The sequence below is a fragment of the Hyperolius riggenbachi genome, chromosome 4 (genome assembly GCF_040937935.1).
Source record: "Hyperolius riggenbachi isolate aHypRig1 chromosome 4, aHypRig1.pri, whole genome shotgun sequence".
NCBI classification, from domain to species: Eukaryota; Metazoa; Chordata; class Amphibia; order Anura; family Hyperoliidae; genus Hyperolius; species Hyperolius riggenbachi.
This window is the reverse complement of record NC_090649.1, coordinates 17403023-17417301: the sequence shown is the minus strand read 5'-3', so window position 1 is coordinate 17417301 and position 14279 is coordinate 17403023. Positions and strand designations below refer to the sequence as shown.

The 14279-nt window shown below is 48.3% G+C and overlaps 1 protein-coding gene across 1 annotated transcript in view; it reads left to right on the top strand.

Annotated features, from left to right (window-relative positions):
• LOC137504562 (E3 ubiquitin-protein ligase RNF213-like) overlaps positions 1–14279 on the top strand; it is a 526907-nt gene that overhangs the window by 472395 nt on the left and 40233 nt on the right. The window contains exons 52-53 of the mRNA XM_068233144.1: positions 8792–8869; positions 13300–13497. Coding sequence (XP_068089245.1) covers positions 8792–8869; positions 13300–13497 — 276 coding nt within the window. The remainder of the gene's footprint in view (positions 1–8791; positions 8870–13299; positions 13498–14279) is intronic.

Genomic DNA, 14279 nt, shown 5'->3' with positions numbered 1-14279 from the left:
GGGAGGAGACACAAACTACTGCAGGGAGATCTTACCATTGTGGGAGGGGAGGAGACACAAACTACTGCAGGGAGATCTTACCATTGTGGGAGGGGAGGAGACACAAACTACTGCAGGGAGATCTTACCATTGTGGGAGGGGAGGAGACACAAACTACTGCAGGGAGATCTTACCATTGTGGGAGGGGAGGAGACACAAACTACTGCAGGGAGATCTTACCATTGTGGGAGGGAAGGAGACACAAACTACTGCAGGAAGATCTTACCAATGTGGGAGGGGAGGAGACACAAACTACTGCAGGGAGATCTTACCATTGTGGGAGGGGAGGAGAAACAAACTACTGCAGGGAGATCTCACAATTGTGACAGGAGAGGAGACACAAACTACTGCAGGAAGATCTCACCAATGTGGGAGGGGAGGAGACACAAACTACTGCAGGGAGATCTTACCATTGTGGGAGGGGAGGAGACACAAACTACTGCAGGGAGATCTCACCATTGTGGGAGGGGAGGAGACACAAATTACTGCAGGGAGATCTCACCATTGTGGGAGGGAAGTGGAAAAAAACTACTGCAGTGAGATCTCACCAATGTGGGAGGGGAGGAGACACAAACTACTGCAGGAAAATCTCACCATTGTGGGAAGGGAGGAGACACAAACTAATGCAGGGAAATCTCACCAATGTGGGAGGGGAGGAGACACAAACTACTGCAGAGAAATCTTACCATTGTGGGAGGGGAGGAGACACAAACTCCTGCAGGGAAATCTCACCATTGTGGGAAGGTAGGAGACACAAACTACTGCAGTAAAATGTCACCATTGTGTCTCCTTCTGCCACAATGGTGAGATTTCACTGCAGTAGTTTGTGTCTCCTCCCTTCCCACAATGGTGGCATTTCACTGCAGTAGTTTGTGTCTCCTCCCTTCCCACAATGGTGAGATTTCCCTGCAGTAGTTTGTGTCTCCTCCCCTCCCACAATGGTAAGATTTCCCTGCAGTAGTTTGTGTCTCCTCCCCTCCCACATTGGTGAGATTTCCCTGCAGTAGTTTGTGTCTCCTCCCTTCCCACAATGGTGAGATTTTCCTGCAGTAGTTTGTGTCTCCTCCCCTCCCACAATGGTGAGATCTCCCTGCAGTAGTTTGTGTCTCCTTCCGCCACAATGGTGAGATTTTCCTGCAGTAGTTTTTGTCTCCTCCCTTCCCACAAACTCCTGCAGGGAGATCTCACCATTGTGGGAGGGGAGGAGACACAAACTACCGCAGGGAAATCTCACCATTGTGGGAAGGGAGGAGACACAAACTACTGCAGGGAAATCTCACCAATGTGGGAGGGGAGGAGACACAAACTACTGCAGGGAAATCTCACCAATGTGGGAAGGGAGGAGACACAGACTACTGCAGGGAGATCTCACCATTGTGGGAAGGGAGGAGGCACAAACTCCTGCAGGGAAATCTCACCATTGTGGGAGGGAAGGAGACACAAACTACTGCAGGGAAATTCACCATTGTGGGAGGGAAGGAGACACAAACTACTGCAGGGAGAGCTCACCATTGTGGGAAGGGAGGAAACACAAACTACTGCAGGGAAATCTCACCATTGTGGAAGGGGAGGAGACGCAAACTACTGCAGGGAGAGCTCACCATTGTGGGAAGGGAGGAGACACAAACTACTGCAGGGAGAGCTCACCATTGCGGGAAGGGAGGAGACACAAACTACTGCAGGAAGATTTCACCATTGTGGGAGGGGAGGAGACACAAACTCCTGCAGGGAAATCTCACCATTGTGGGAAGAGAGGAGACACAAACTACCGCAGGGAAATCTCACCATTGTGGGAGGGGAGGAGACACAAACTCCTGCAGGGAAATCTCACCATTGTGGGAGGGAAGGAGACACAAACTACTGCAGGGAAATTCACCATTGTGGGAGGGAAGGAGACACAAACTACTGCAGGGAGAGCTCACCATTGTGGGAAGGGAGGAAACACAAACTACTGCAGGGAAATCTCACCATTGTGGAAGGGGAGGAGACGCAAACTACTGCAGGGAGAGCTCACCATTGTGGGAAGGGAGGAGACACAAACTACTGCAGGGAGAGCTCACCATTGCGGGAAGGGAGGAGACACAAACTACTGCAGGAAGATTTCACCATTGTGGGAGGGGAGGAGACACAAACTCCTGCAGGGAAATCTCACCATTGTGGGAAGGGAGGAGACACAAACTACTGCAGGGAAATCTCACCATTGTGGGAGGGGAGGAGACACAAACTCCTGCAGGGAAATCTCACCATTGTGGGAAGGGAGGAGACACAAACTACTGCAGGGAAATCTCACCATTGTGGGAGGGGAGGAGACACAAACTCCTGCAGGGAAATCTCACCATTGTGGGAAGGGAGGAGACACAAACTACTGCAGGGACATTCACCATTGTGGGAGGGGAGGAGACACAAACTACTGCAGGGAGAGCTCACCATTGTGGGAAGGGAGGAGACACAAACTACTGCAGGGAAATATCACCATTGTGGCAGGAGGAGACACAAACTTTTGCAGGGAAATCTCACCAATGTGGGAGGGGAGGAGACACAAACTACTGCAGGGAAATCTCACCAATGTGGGAAGGGAGGAGACACAGACTACTGCAGGGAGATCTCACCATTGTGGGAAGGGAGGAGGCACAAACTCCTGCAGGGAAATCTCACCATTGTGGGAGGGAAGGAGACACAAACTACTGCAGGGAAATTCACCATTGTGGGAGGGAAGGAGACACAAACTACTGCAGGGAGAGCTCACCATTGTGGGAAGGGAGGAAACACAAACTACTGCAGGGAAATCTCACCATTGTGGAAGGGGAGGAGACGCAAACTACTGCAGGGAGAGCTCACCATTGTGGGAAGGGAGGAGACACAAACTACTGCAGGGAGAGCTCACCATTGCGGGAAGGGAGGAGACACAAACTACTGCAGGAAGATTTCACCATTGTGGGAGGGGAGGAGACACAAACTACTGCAGGGAAATATCACCATTGTGGCAGGAGGAGACACAAACTTTTGCAGGGAAATCTCACCAATGTGTGAGGGGAGGAGACACAAACTACTGCAGGGAAATCTCACCATTGTGGGAAGGGAGGAGACACAAACTACTGCAGGGAAATGTCACCATTGTGGGAAGGAAGGAGACACAAACTACTGCAGGGAGATCTCACCATTGTGGGAAGGGAGGAGACACAAACTACTGCAGGAAAATCTCACCATTGTGGGAAGGGAGGAGACACAAATTACTGCAGGGAAATCTCACCAATGTGGGAGGGGAGGAGACACAAAATACTGCAGGGAGATCTCACCATTGTGGGAGGGAAGTGGACAAAAACTACTGCAGTGAGATCTCACCAATGTGGGAGGGGAGGAGACACAAACTCCTGCAGGGAAATCTCACCATTGTGGGAGGGGAGGATACACAAACTCCTGCAGGGAAATGTCACCATTGTGGGAAGGGAGGAGACACAAACTACTGCTGGAAAATCTCACCATTGTGGCAGAAGGAGACACAAATTACTGCAGGGAGATCTCACCATTGTGGGAGGGGAGGAGACACAAACTACTGCAGGAAAATCTCACCATTGTGGCAGAAGGAGACACAAATTACTGCAGGGAAATCTCACCAATATGGGAGGGGAGGAGACACAAACTACTGCAGGGAGATCTCACCTTTGTGGGTGGGGAGGAGACACAAACTACTGCAGGGAGATCTCACCTTTGTGGGTGGGGAGGAGACACAAACTACTGCAGGAAAATCTCACCATTGTGGAAAGGGAGGAGACACAAACTACTGCAGGGAAATCTCACCAATGTGGGAGGGGAGGAGACACAAACTACTGCAGGGAAATCTCACCAATGTGGGAAGGGAGGAGACACAGACTACTGCAGGGAGATCTCACCATTGTGGGAAGGGAGGAGACACAGACTACTGCAGGGAGATCTCACCATTGTGGGAAGGGAGGAGACACAGACTACTGCAGGGAGATCTCACCATTGTGGGAAGGGAGGAGACACAAACTCCTGCAGGGAAATCTCACCATTGTGGGAGGGAAGGAGACACAAACTACTGCAGGGAAATTCACCATTGTGGGAGGGAAGGAGACACAAACTACTGCAGGGAGAGCTCACCATTGTGGGAAGGGAGGAAACACAAACTACTGCAGGGAAATCTCACCATTGTGGAAGGGGAGGAGAAACAAACTACTGCAGGGAGATCTCACCATTGTGGCAGAAGGAGACACAAACTACTGCAGGGAGATATCTCTATTGTGGGAAGGGAGGAGACACAAACTACTGCAGGAAAATCTCACCATTGTGGCAGGAGGAGACACAAACTACTGCAGGGAGATCTCACCAATGTGGGAGGGGAGGATACACAAACTCCTGCAGTGAAATCTCACCATTGTGGGAGAGGAGGAGACACAAACTACTGGAGGTAAATCTTACCATTGTGGGAGGGGAGGAGACACAAACTCCTGCAGGGAAATCTAACCATTGTGGGAGGGGAGGAGACACAAACTCCTGCAGGGAAATCTAACCATTGTGGGAGGGAAGGAGACACAAACTACTGCAGGGAAATCTCACCATTGTGGGAGGGGAGGAGACACAAATTACTGCAGGGAGATCTCACCATTGTGGGAGGGGAGGAGACACAAACTACTGCAGGAAAATCTCACCATTGTGGCAGAAGGAGACACAAATTACTGCAGGGAAATCTCACCAATATGGGAGGGGAGGAGACACAAACTACTGCAGGGAGATCTCACCTTTGTGGGTGGGGAGGAGACACAAACTACTGCAGGGAGATCTCACCTTTGTGGGTGGGGAGGAGACACAAACTACTGCAGGAAAATCTCACCATTGTGGAAAGGGAGGAGACACAAACTACTGCAGGGAAATCTCACCAATGTGGGAGGGGAGGAGACACAAACTACTGCAGGGAAATCTCACCAATGTGGGAAGGGAGGAGACACAGACTACTGCAGGGAGATCTCACCATTGTGGGAAGGGAGGAGACACAGACTACTGCAGGGAGATCTCACCATTGTGGGAAGGGAGGAGACACAGACTACTGCAGGGAGATCTCACCATTGTGGGAAGGGAGGAGACACAAACTCCTGCAGGGAAATCTCACCATTGTGGGAGGGAAGGAGACACAAACTACTGCAGGGAAATTCACCATTGTGGGAGGGAAGGAGACACAAACTACTGCAGGGAGAGCTCACCATTGTGGGAAGGGAGGAAACACAAACTACTGCAGGGAAATCTCACCATTGTGGAAGGGGAGGAGAAACAAACTACTGCAGGGAGATCTCACCATTGTGGCAGAAGGAGACACAAACTACTGCAGGGAGATATCTCTATTGTGGGAAGGGAGGAGACACAAACTACTGCAGGAAAATCTCACCATTGTGGCAGGAGGAGACACAAACTACTGCAGGGAGATCTCACCAATGTGGGAGGGGAGGATACACAAACTCCTGCAGTGAAATCTCACCATTGTGGGAGAGGAGGAGACACAAACTACTGGAGGTAAATCTTACCATTGTGGGAGGGGAGGAGACACAAACTCCTGCAGGGAAATCTAACCATTGTGGGAGGGGAGGAGACACAAACTCCTGCAGGGAAATCTAACCATTGTGGGAGGGAAGGAGACACAAACTACTGCAGGGAAATCTCACCATTGTGGGAGGGGAGGAGACACAAATTACTGCAGGGAGATCTCACCATTGTGGGAGGGGAGGAGACACAAACTACTGCAGGAAAATCTCACCATTGTGGCAGAAGGAGACACAAATTACTGCAGGGAAATCTCACCAATATGGGAGGGGAGGAGACACAAACTACTGCAGGGAGATCTCACCTTTGTGGGTGGGGAGGAGACACAAACTACTGCAGGGAGATCTCACCTTTGTGGGTGGGGAGGAGACACAAACTACTGCAGGAAAATCTCACCATTGTGGAAAGGGAGGAGACACAAACTACTGCAGGGAAATCTCACCAATGTGGGAGGGGAGGAGACACAAACTACTGCAGGGAAATCTCACCAATGTGGGAAGGGAGGAGACACAGACTACTGCAGGGAGATCTCACCATTGTGGGAAGGGAGGAGACACAGACTACTGCAGGGAGATCTCACCATTGTGGGAAGGGAGGAGACACAGACTACTGCAGGGAGATCTCACCATTGTGGGAAGGGAGGAGACACAAACTCCTGCAGGGAAATCTCACCATTGTGGGAGGGAAGGAGACACAAACTACTGCAGGGAAATTCACCATTGTGGGAGGGAAGGAGACACAAACTACTGCAGGGAGAGCTCACCATTGTGGGAAGGGAGGAAACACAAACTACTGCAGGGAAATCTCACCATTGTGGAAGGGGAGGAGAAACAAACTACTGCAGGGAGATCTCACCATTGTGGCAGAAGGAGACACAAACTACTGCAGGGAGATATCTCTATTGTGGGAAGGGAGGAGACACAAACTACTGCAGGAAAATCTCACCATTGTGGCAGGAGGAGACACAAACTACTGCAGGGAGATCTCACCAATGTGGGAGGGGAGGATACACAAACTCCTGCAGTGAAATCTCACCATTGTGGGAGAGGAGGAGACACAAACTACTGGAGGTAAATCTTACCATTGTGGGAGGGGAGGAGACACAAACTCCTGCAGGGAAATCTAACCATTGTGGGAGGGGAGGAGACACAAACTCCTGCAGGGAAATCTAACCATTGTGGGAGGGGAGGAGACACAAACTCCTGCAGGGAAATCTAACCATTGTGGGAGGGAAGGAGACACAAACTACTGCAGGGAGATCTCATCATTGTGGGAGGGGAGGAGACACACTACTGCAGGTAAATGTCATCATTGTGGGAGGGGAGGAGACACACTACTGCAGGTAAATGTCATCATTGTGGGAGGGAAGGAGACACACATTTCTACAGGGAAATCTTACAATTGTAGGAGGGGCAGATGAATAAATGATTGGAGAGGATTGTCACAATTGTGAAATTGGCAGAAACCAAAATTACGGCAGGGTATTCCCACCACCTTGGGGATGACATAAAAATAATATAATTTACTTAAAATATTATTTTATTTGATTTATATATTGTGTTATGTTATTATGTGGACTATGTGTAGTGTGCAAGGGGCGTATCTACAGGGGTGCACATAGGGCACCTGCCATGGGCCCCCCCCCCCCCCTCACCTGGGGGGGGGGCGGCGCATCCCCAGTAATCAATAAATCTCCCCTGTGTCCTGCGCTAGTCCTGGCATGCATGGATGCACTGCACGCCTTCCCAAATTGCTGAGCTGGCTCACCGCCAGCGCTGTTTTGTATTGTACACTCATCCCCCCGGCACCTGCAGAAGGAGAGAGCGGTACTGTCTCTCAGCGTGAGTGAGCCCGGAGCCACCACCCAGCCGCCGCTACTACGGCTTTCCTTCACTTCCGCCAGTCTGGAGTGGTGGTCTTCCCCGCTGCGCTGCCCGCCCCCAGCATCTGTGTTCGCCGTAGTAATGTCGGCTCCACAGTCAGTCCACTTGCTGCCAGACAGTGCCTCGCAATCCCCGGGGGCTGGCGATCCTCCTCCTCCCAGCATCTGTGGTCGCCGTAGTAATGTCGGCTCCACAGTCAGTCCACTTGCTGCCAGACAGTGCCTCGCAATCCCCGGGGGCTGGCGATCCTCCTCCTCCATTCGCCGATTCCCAGCGTCTGGTGGTCGCCATAGCAACAGCGGCCAGGCCAGCGCTACTTGCTGCATCTCATCCCCGACCGGCGATCCCCCTCCTGATTGGCTGCCTCCATGCCGCTGGGGCTGATGGGGTGGGAGAGGAGGGACAGCGCGTGTATGTAGCAGCAGCAGGCAGTCAGGTGACGCACACATTGAGAGTGCACATAGATTAAGTGCACACCACTGACTGTCTGTGTGAGAAGCAGCTAGGTGGCCAGCCAAGCCCATCACAGCAGAGAGAGAGAAATCATCATCACATCTGGCTGCACAGTGAAAATAAGTTATATAAGGTAATATATATTCTATATTAAGTGATCATCATCACTCACCCACCAGTTGACTGTCCACTAAGTAAAGTTCACTTAAAGGAATTCTGTTATTTAAATACCAGTTGCTGAAGGTGAAATAGGCAGGCATATGTTGTGGGTAGTGTAAGGTTAGATAAGTAAATACCACTTTCCGTTCCCCTGTCACTCGCTGTTCTCATGCAGTAATTGATGTTCTTTTGGCTGACCCGAGCGACTCGCATAATAACCTGCAAGGACCTGGACAAACTGCGGTGTATGCGCAGTATGTCCTTTCTTCTCCCCGTGCCCACGCTGAATGATGTCACCATACAGGAGGGCGCTCGCTCCTGTCCTGCGTGTACTTTTCTCTGCAGTGGAGCGCGTATGCAGGAGCGAGGGGAATGAGCGTGCTCCTGTAGTATCATCATTCGGGCTTGACCCAGTTACTGTCCAGGTCCTAGGTTATGCAAGTTGCCCAGGTCGGCCAAAAGAACATCAATTACTGCAGGTCAGGAGATTGTCAGGTGACGAGGGGAACGGAAGGCGCGGTAAGTATTTGTTGTTGTTGGGGGGGGGGGGCGCAATTTCAGTGCTTGCCATAGGCGCTGTTCTCCCTAGATACGCCTCTGGTAGTGTGACAGCTGATATGACACTGTTCCTCCTGAAAAGGTTGGATTTATGCTTGCTCTCAGTATTGGAGATATGTCTAATATCCTTTACTTTCCTGAAATTCCAGGGATTACCAACTCTCATGGTGTCATATGATAGAAACTACGAAGCCCTGTTTATTGGTGTGAAGAATAAAGTCCCTCAGGTACTGTATGTTTACTAATGTCAGCTGATAAGACCCTTTCCTGTGACATCTTACAGGACATTAGCTTCCAGGTCCTTCTACTGCTCTAAAACATTCCTGCCAAATGCTTTAGCTCCACCTGCAGCTACGAGAGGCCTCCTACAAGCTGTACAGAAGCTTCCTCTGAGTGTGACCTTGTACCTTGCAGGAGATGGCTGCCTTCATCGCTCATTACACTATTGCTCGCTATTATCTCTGCGCATCCAATCGACCACTACAGCCTGACATCTTGCAGCATATCCGATTGATATAAGTGACCGATTTTTACATTGTCGATCGGGCATGCTCTTGGCGACATAGATTTTCATCCAATAATAATTACCAAACTGGATAGCTGATTGGCCGCCAAGTCAAAATATGTGTGGTCACCTTTAAAATTAGGTGTGAGTAAGGAGTTAATGTAAAGAAGGAGCTTTAGTTTAAGTGCCAGGAAGAGTTATATGTACAAGAGAGGTTAGGGTTAGATGTCACATGGAAGATTTAAACATACACCTGCAATGCTGACAATGTTCGCAGAGTATCTGTAATTATTTTGCCAATACTCCGCAGCGGTGCCAAATCAATTTGTAAGCAAGGACTGGCGGGGAGGAACATTTCTTATCAGTTTTCTTACCTTAAAGCTAAATCTACACGCAGCGATCCGGCGGCTCGATTAACCACCGGATCGCCTCTTTCCGCCTCTTTCGATTCGATACCCGCTCGTCTTCGCTCGTCCCCGCACCGCGCCGCTTATCTTCCGCTCGATTCCCTGCCATTGTCCCCTCACGGGGAGCGAGCAGGGAATCGGCGGTAGCAAGATCCGACCTGTCGGATCTTATCAATTGAGCCACATCAGCGGCTCAATTGATAACACACATCGGAGCCTCATCTACGCGTGTAGATGAGGCTTAAAACTTCTCATGAGATGCTTCTCTGTCTTGTTTTCTCATCTCTACAGTACTGTAAATAATACTAGTGATGAGCACAAATTTCGTACAATTGTAATTTTGCATCATAATTCGCAATAATGATTAAAACTCGTAATTTCACGAAAAATTGTAATTTAATGTTGTTTATAAATGTAATCAAGAACTGGACATTTTGGAATTTCACGTAATTTTGTGCTGACTTTAGCAGTTAATAGCAAATCTCCCATATATGTATGTTAACCTCCTTGCTGGTCCAATTCCCGCCGGCAAGGAGGCAGCGCAGCATTTTTTTTTTTATTTTTTTTTTCAAATCATGTAGCGAGCCCAGGGCTCGCTACATGATAGCCGCTGAGCAGCAGCATCCCCCCACCCACTCCGATCGCCTCCGGCGATTAGAGTAAGCAGGAAATCCCGTTCAGAATGGGATTTCCTGCAGGGCTTCCCCGGTCGCCATGTGGCGACGGGGTGGGATGACGTCACCGGGGGGGGGGGGTGCAGCTCGGCGCGGAGGGCAGCGGCAAATCGGCGGGTAGCGCAGCGATCGCGTACCACACGCAGCTAGCAAAGTGCTAGCTGCATGTAGGAAAAAAAAATTATGCAAATCGGCCCAGCGGGGCCTGAGAAATCTTCCTGCGCAGGTTACCCCGAGCTGAGCTCGGGATAACCGGCAAGGAGGTTAAGGAGAACAGTGGGAACAAGACAAAAAAATAATTTTTCAAAAAGACCTTGCACTTTTTGAGAAAATCAATTTTAAAAATGCAAAATGCAAATTTTTAAAATGAAAAATGTAAAAAACAATATTTTTCCTTTGCATTCTTGAAACCGATTTTCTCAAAGACTATGCAGACTTTTGGGGCATCGGGGCTTCGCTATTAACCGCTAAAGTCCCTTAAACATTGGGCCATACTGTGTAAGGGTTGGTTCACACTGCGACACAAATGCAGCAGATGCAGAAATGGTGTGCTAAGTGCATATGCTCAGGATGCATGGCATCTGTGTTGCATGGTTCACATTGCTGCCGTTTCCATCCTCTGCATTCACGTTGCCACATGTCCGCTCCTCCGCCGTTGTCCCCCCTCATCCTGAAACCGATTGGAGACCAGGAGAAGCATGAAATTTTCTTTTTGGATTGTAAAAAAATCAATATGCATCCCACCTAGCAACACTGCTGGACTTTCTGGTGCTTTACCTGTCGGAGGAGGGGTTTGTGGGGCAGCATAGAACCAGGGCTGTCCAATCACTAGCTTCTCAACACTCAGGCTTCAGTTAAAGCAACATCGCTAGAATTTGTATGTCGAGAGGCACTGTATCTTAACAAAACATCAATTTTCATGGGGTTTCTTTACATGTGCATATAGTTATATTGTAAGGGGGTACCATTCGCATCCCAGCCCCCCCCAAACACTCGTTTATATATAATCACACATCCAGAGGTTTATGTATAATGAAGCAAGCGAAAGTGGCCGAAACCAGGCAGATCCTCTGCACCGGTTGCCTCTAGTTCTATTACCGTAAGTACGTAGTCAGTCACAGTGAAAGATCTTTCATGCAGAAAACCAATACAAGTAGATTTGTGTTTACGCCTTTTATTTCTTGAAGTGACAATCCACCCGGTTCCTTTTTGGACCAGTACACTTTCCCAGTTTCTTCCCCTTCTAGACTGATGCACCCTTTCGATTTCCTTGAAAGAAAGTCCATTTCCTCTTTTTTTTATATAATTGATAATTGCACCATTTCTTGCGAGCCTTGAGGAAGCTCAGAAGTGGGCAGAACATGCAAGTGGAGAGGAGGTGGGGGCAACCTAGCAGTGTGGAGCTTCCCTACAGGCTTGTACATACACTTGACTAAATTCGACCGAGGTGGCTGAAAACAACCACCTCAGCCAACATGCCTGCTGCTCTGTTGTCCCTCTGCCCCTTATTGCTTTTTTATTTATTTATTTATTTATTTTTTAAGGGTGGGTACCCTGTTGGATCTTGTTTCTAACATGGGTGAATGTATAAGGGGCTTTTGTATTAACCCATTCAGGTTCCGTGGTTTTCACGAGAGAAATGTTCACCTCCCATTCATTAGCCTATAACTTTATCACTACTTATCACAATGAACTGATCTATATCTTGTTTTTTCCACCACCAATTAGGCTTTCTTTGGGGGGTACATTTTGCTAAGAGCCACTTTACTGTAAACGCATTTTAACAGGAAGAATAAGAAAAAAATGGAAAAATTCATTATTTCTCAGTTTTCAGCCATTATAGTTTTAAAATAATACATGCCTCCATAATTAAAACTCACGTATTGTATTTGCCCATATGTCCCGGTTATTACACCGTTAAAATTATGTCCCTATCACAATGTATGGCGACAATATTTTATTTGGAAATAAAGGTGCATTTTTTCCATTTTGCATCTATCACTATTAACAAGTTTAAAATAAAAAAAATATAGAAATATTTCATCTTTACATTGATATTTAAAAAGTTTAGACCCTAAGGTAAATATTTACATGTTTTTTTTTTTTTTTTTATTGTAATGGTTTTTTTTTTTTATAGTAAACATTTTATTTGGGTAGTTTTGGGAGGGTGGGGGGTAAACAATAGATTTATAATGTAAATGTGTGTTGATTTTAATTTATTTTTATTTTCAGGTGTAGTATTACTTTTTGGCCACAAGATGGCGGCCATGAGTTTGTTTACATGACGTCACTCTAAGCGTAACTCACGCTTAGAGTGGCGCATCGGGAAGGGCCAGAAAAGGCGCAGCTTCCGAGAGAAGCTGTCGCTTTTTCAGCGGGGGAGAGGAATCAGTGATCGGGCTCCGTAGCCCGATACATTGATTCCCTGACTACCGAATCCGCGGCCGGGAGTGCGCGTGCCACGCGCAATCGGCCGCGGGGGCGCGCGGTAGCGCACATGGTTTCTGGACGTAGTTTCTACGTCCAGAAACCAAAATAGGTTAATGAAGTAAGTATTTTGTAAAACACTAGTTCAGCACATCCAGTTATTGTTTTTGCCTCCTGTTTATTTAAGAGTACCAGTATTTATAGAACAGCACCCAAATTACCTGCTTTAGTCCAACACTCCAGAATGTGGGAGCTAGGTCTTCACCGGTCCACCATTCCAGATCGCTGGTGCTAGATCTACTTTATTTCAACATTCCACAATGTCCTAGTGGTTTACTATTCCATATTGCTGATGCTAGATCTCCAGTAGTCCACCACTCCACAGTGGGTCACCATTTAACTTGTTCATGGTATTAAATACACTGGTGGAAACAGCACCCCTTCTTGGTAGAATAATATATCGAAGGATCTGTGCAATTCACTAGTTTCTGGTTTTCACTGTGACACCTGAAAAATGGTGAAGACCCAAAATAAGTTGTTTATTGCATGTATCTTTAAATATATATATATTCTTCCCAGCAAGAATGTTGTCTCCCACTGTGTATCAAAGCATCATTTACATTTTCTTTATTATGATCCTTTAGGAGTCTTTATCAGTTTCAACAACTGATGACATAAGCAGAGACCTGAAGGACTTCAGTGATATCTGCAAAGCACTAAGTATTGTTGACGTCACAATGGGATTTCTGGCGACGTCAGGAGGAGATGGAGGGCTTTCCTTTACACGATATGTTAAGGATGTCTTACAGATGAAAGAGCAGAGCAGCGAGCATGTCCTTCAGGTATGATATCGGTTGTCCTAAGATTGGACTATTGTGTGTTAATGTATGAAAGTCCATGTTTATGCGTAAGAAAACTACTATAATTCATGCAGTAATGCACGGGCACAGTGACAGGCTGCTACTTTGTAACACGGCAACCAACTCAAGGACACGCAGGGCAGCTAAGGTGGTTCCACTGTAATGACAGCGGAAACCACTTCAAAACCCAGCATCGAAAGCACTGATTGCACACTTTGGCCTGGAAGAAGTGGAAGGCGAAGCAATTGTCACTCATGTTCCTGTGCACTCCCTGTGCACCCACCTGCACTCCATTACTGTAGGTTATAAAAGCTGTGCATGTTTCTGAATGTTTACACACAACAAGCAATAAAAGCAGGATGTTCACCTGACAGTCCAATAGAATGTAGATAATACGGCCCTAAGATATTACAAGCTGCAACACTGAGCACGCTAGGTTAGCCTAGTTAAAGAGAACCAGAGATGAAATAAAGAGAATATTTTATACAGTACCTGGGGCTTCCTCCAGCCCCATCCGCCTGGATCGCTCCCACGCCGCCGTCCTCCGCTGCCTGCAGCTATGAGAACCGGCTCCCTGCTCTGCCGTCAGTCAGAGCCAGTCTAGTGTAGGAGAAGTGGGCTATTTTCGTATCTCTCCAGCAGCCACTGGAGAGATATGTGGGTGCACTTCTCCTACACTAGACTGGCTCTGACTGACGGCAGAGCAGGGAGCCGGTTCTCATAGCTGCAGGCAGCGGAGGACGGCGGCGTGGGAGCGATCCAGG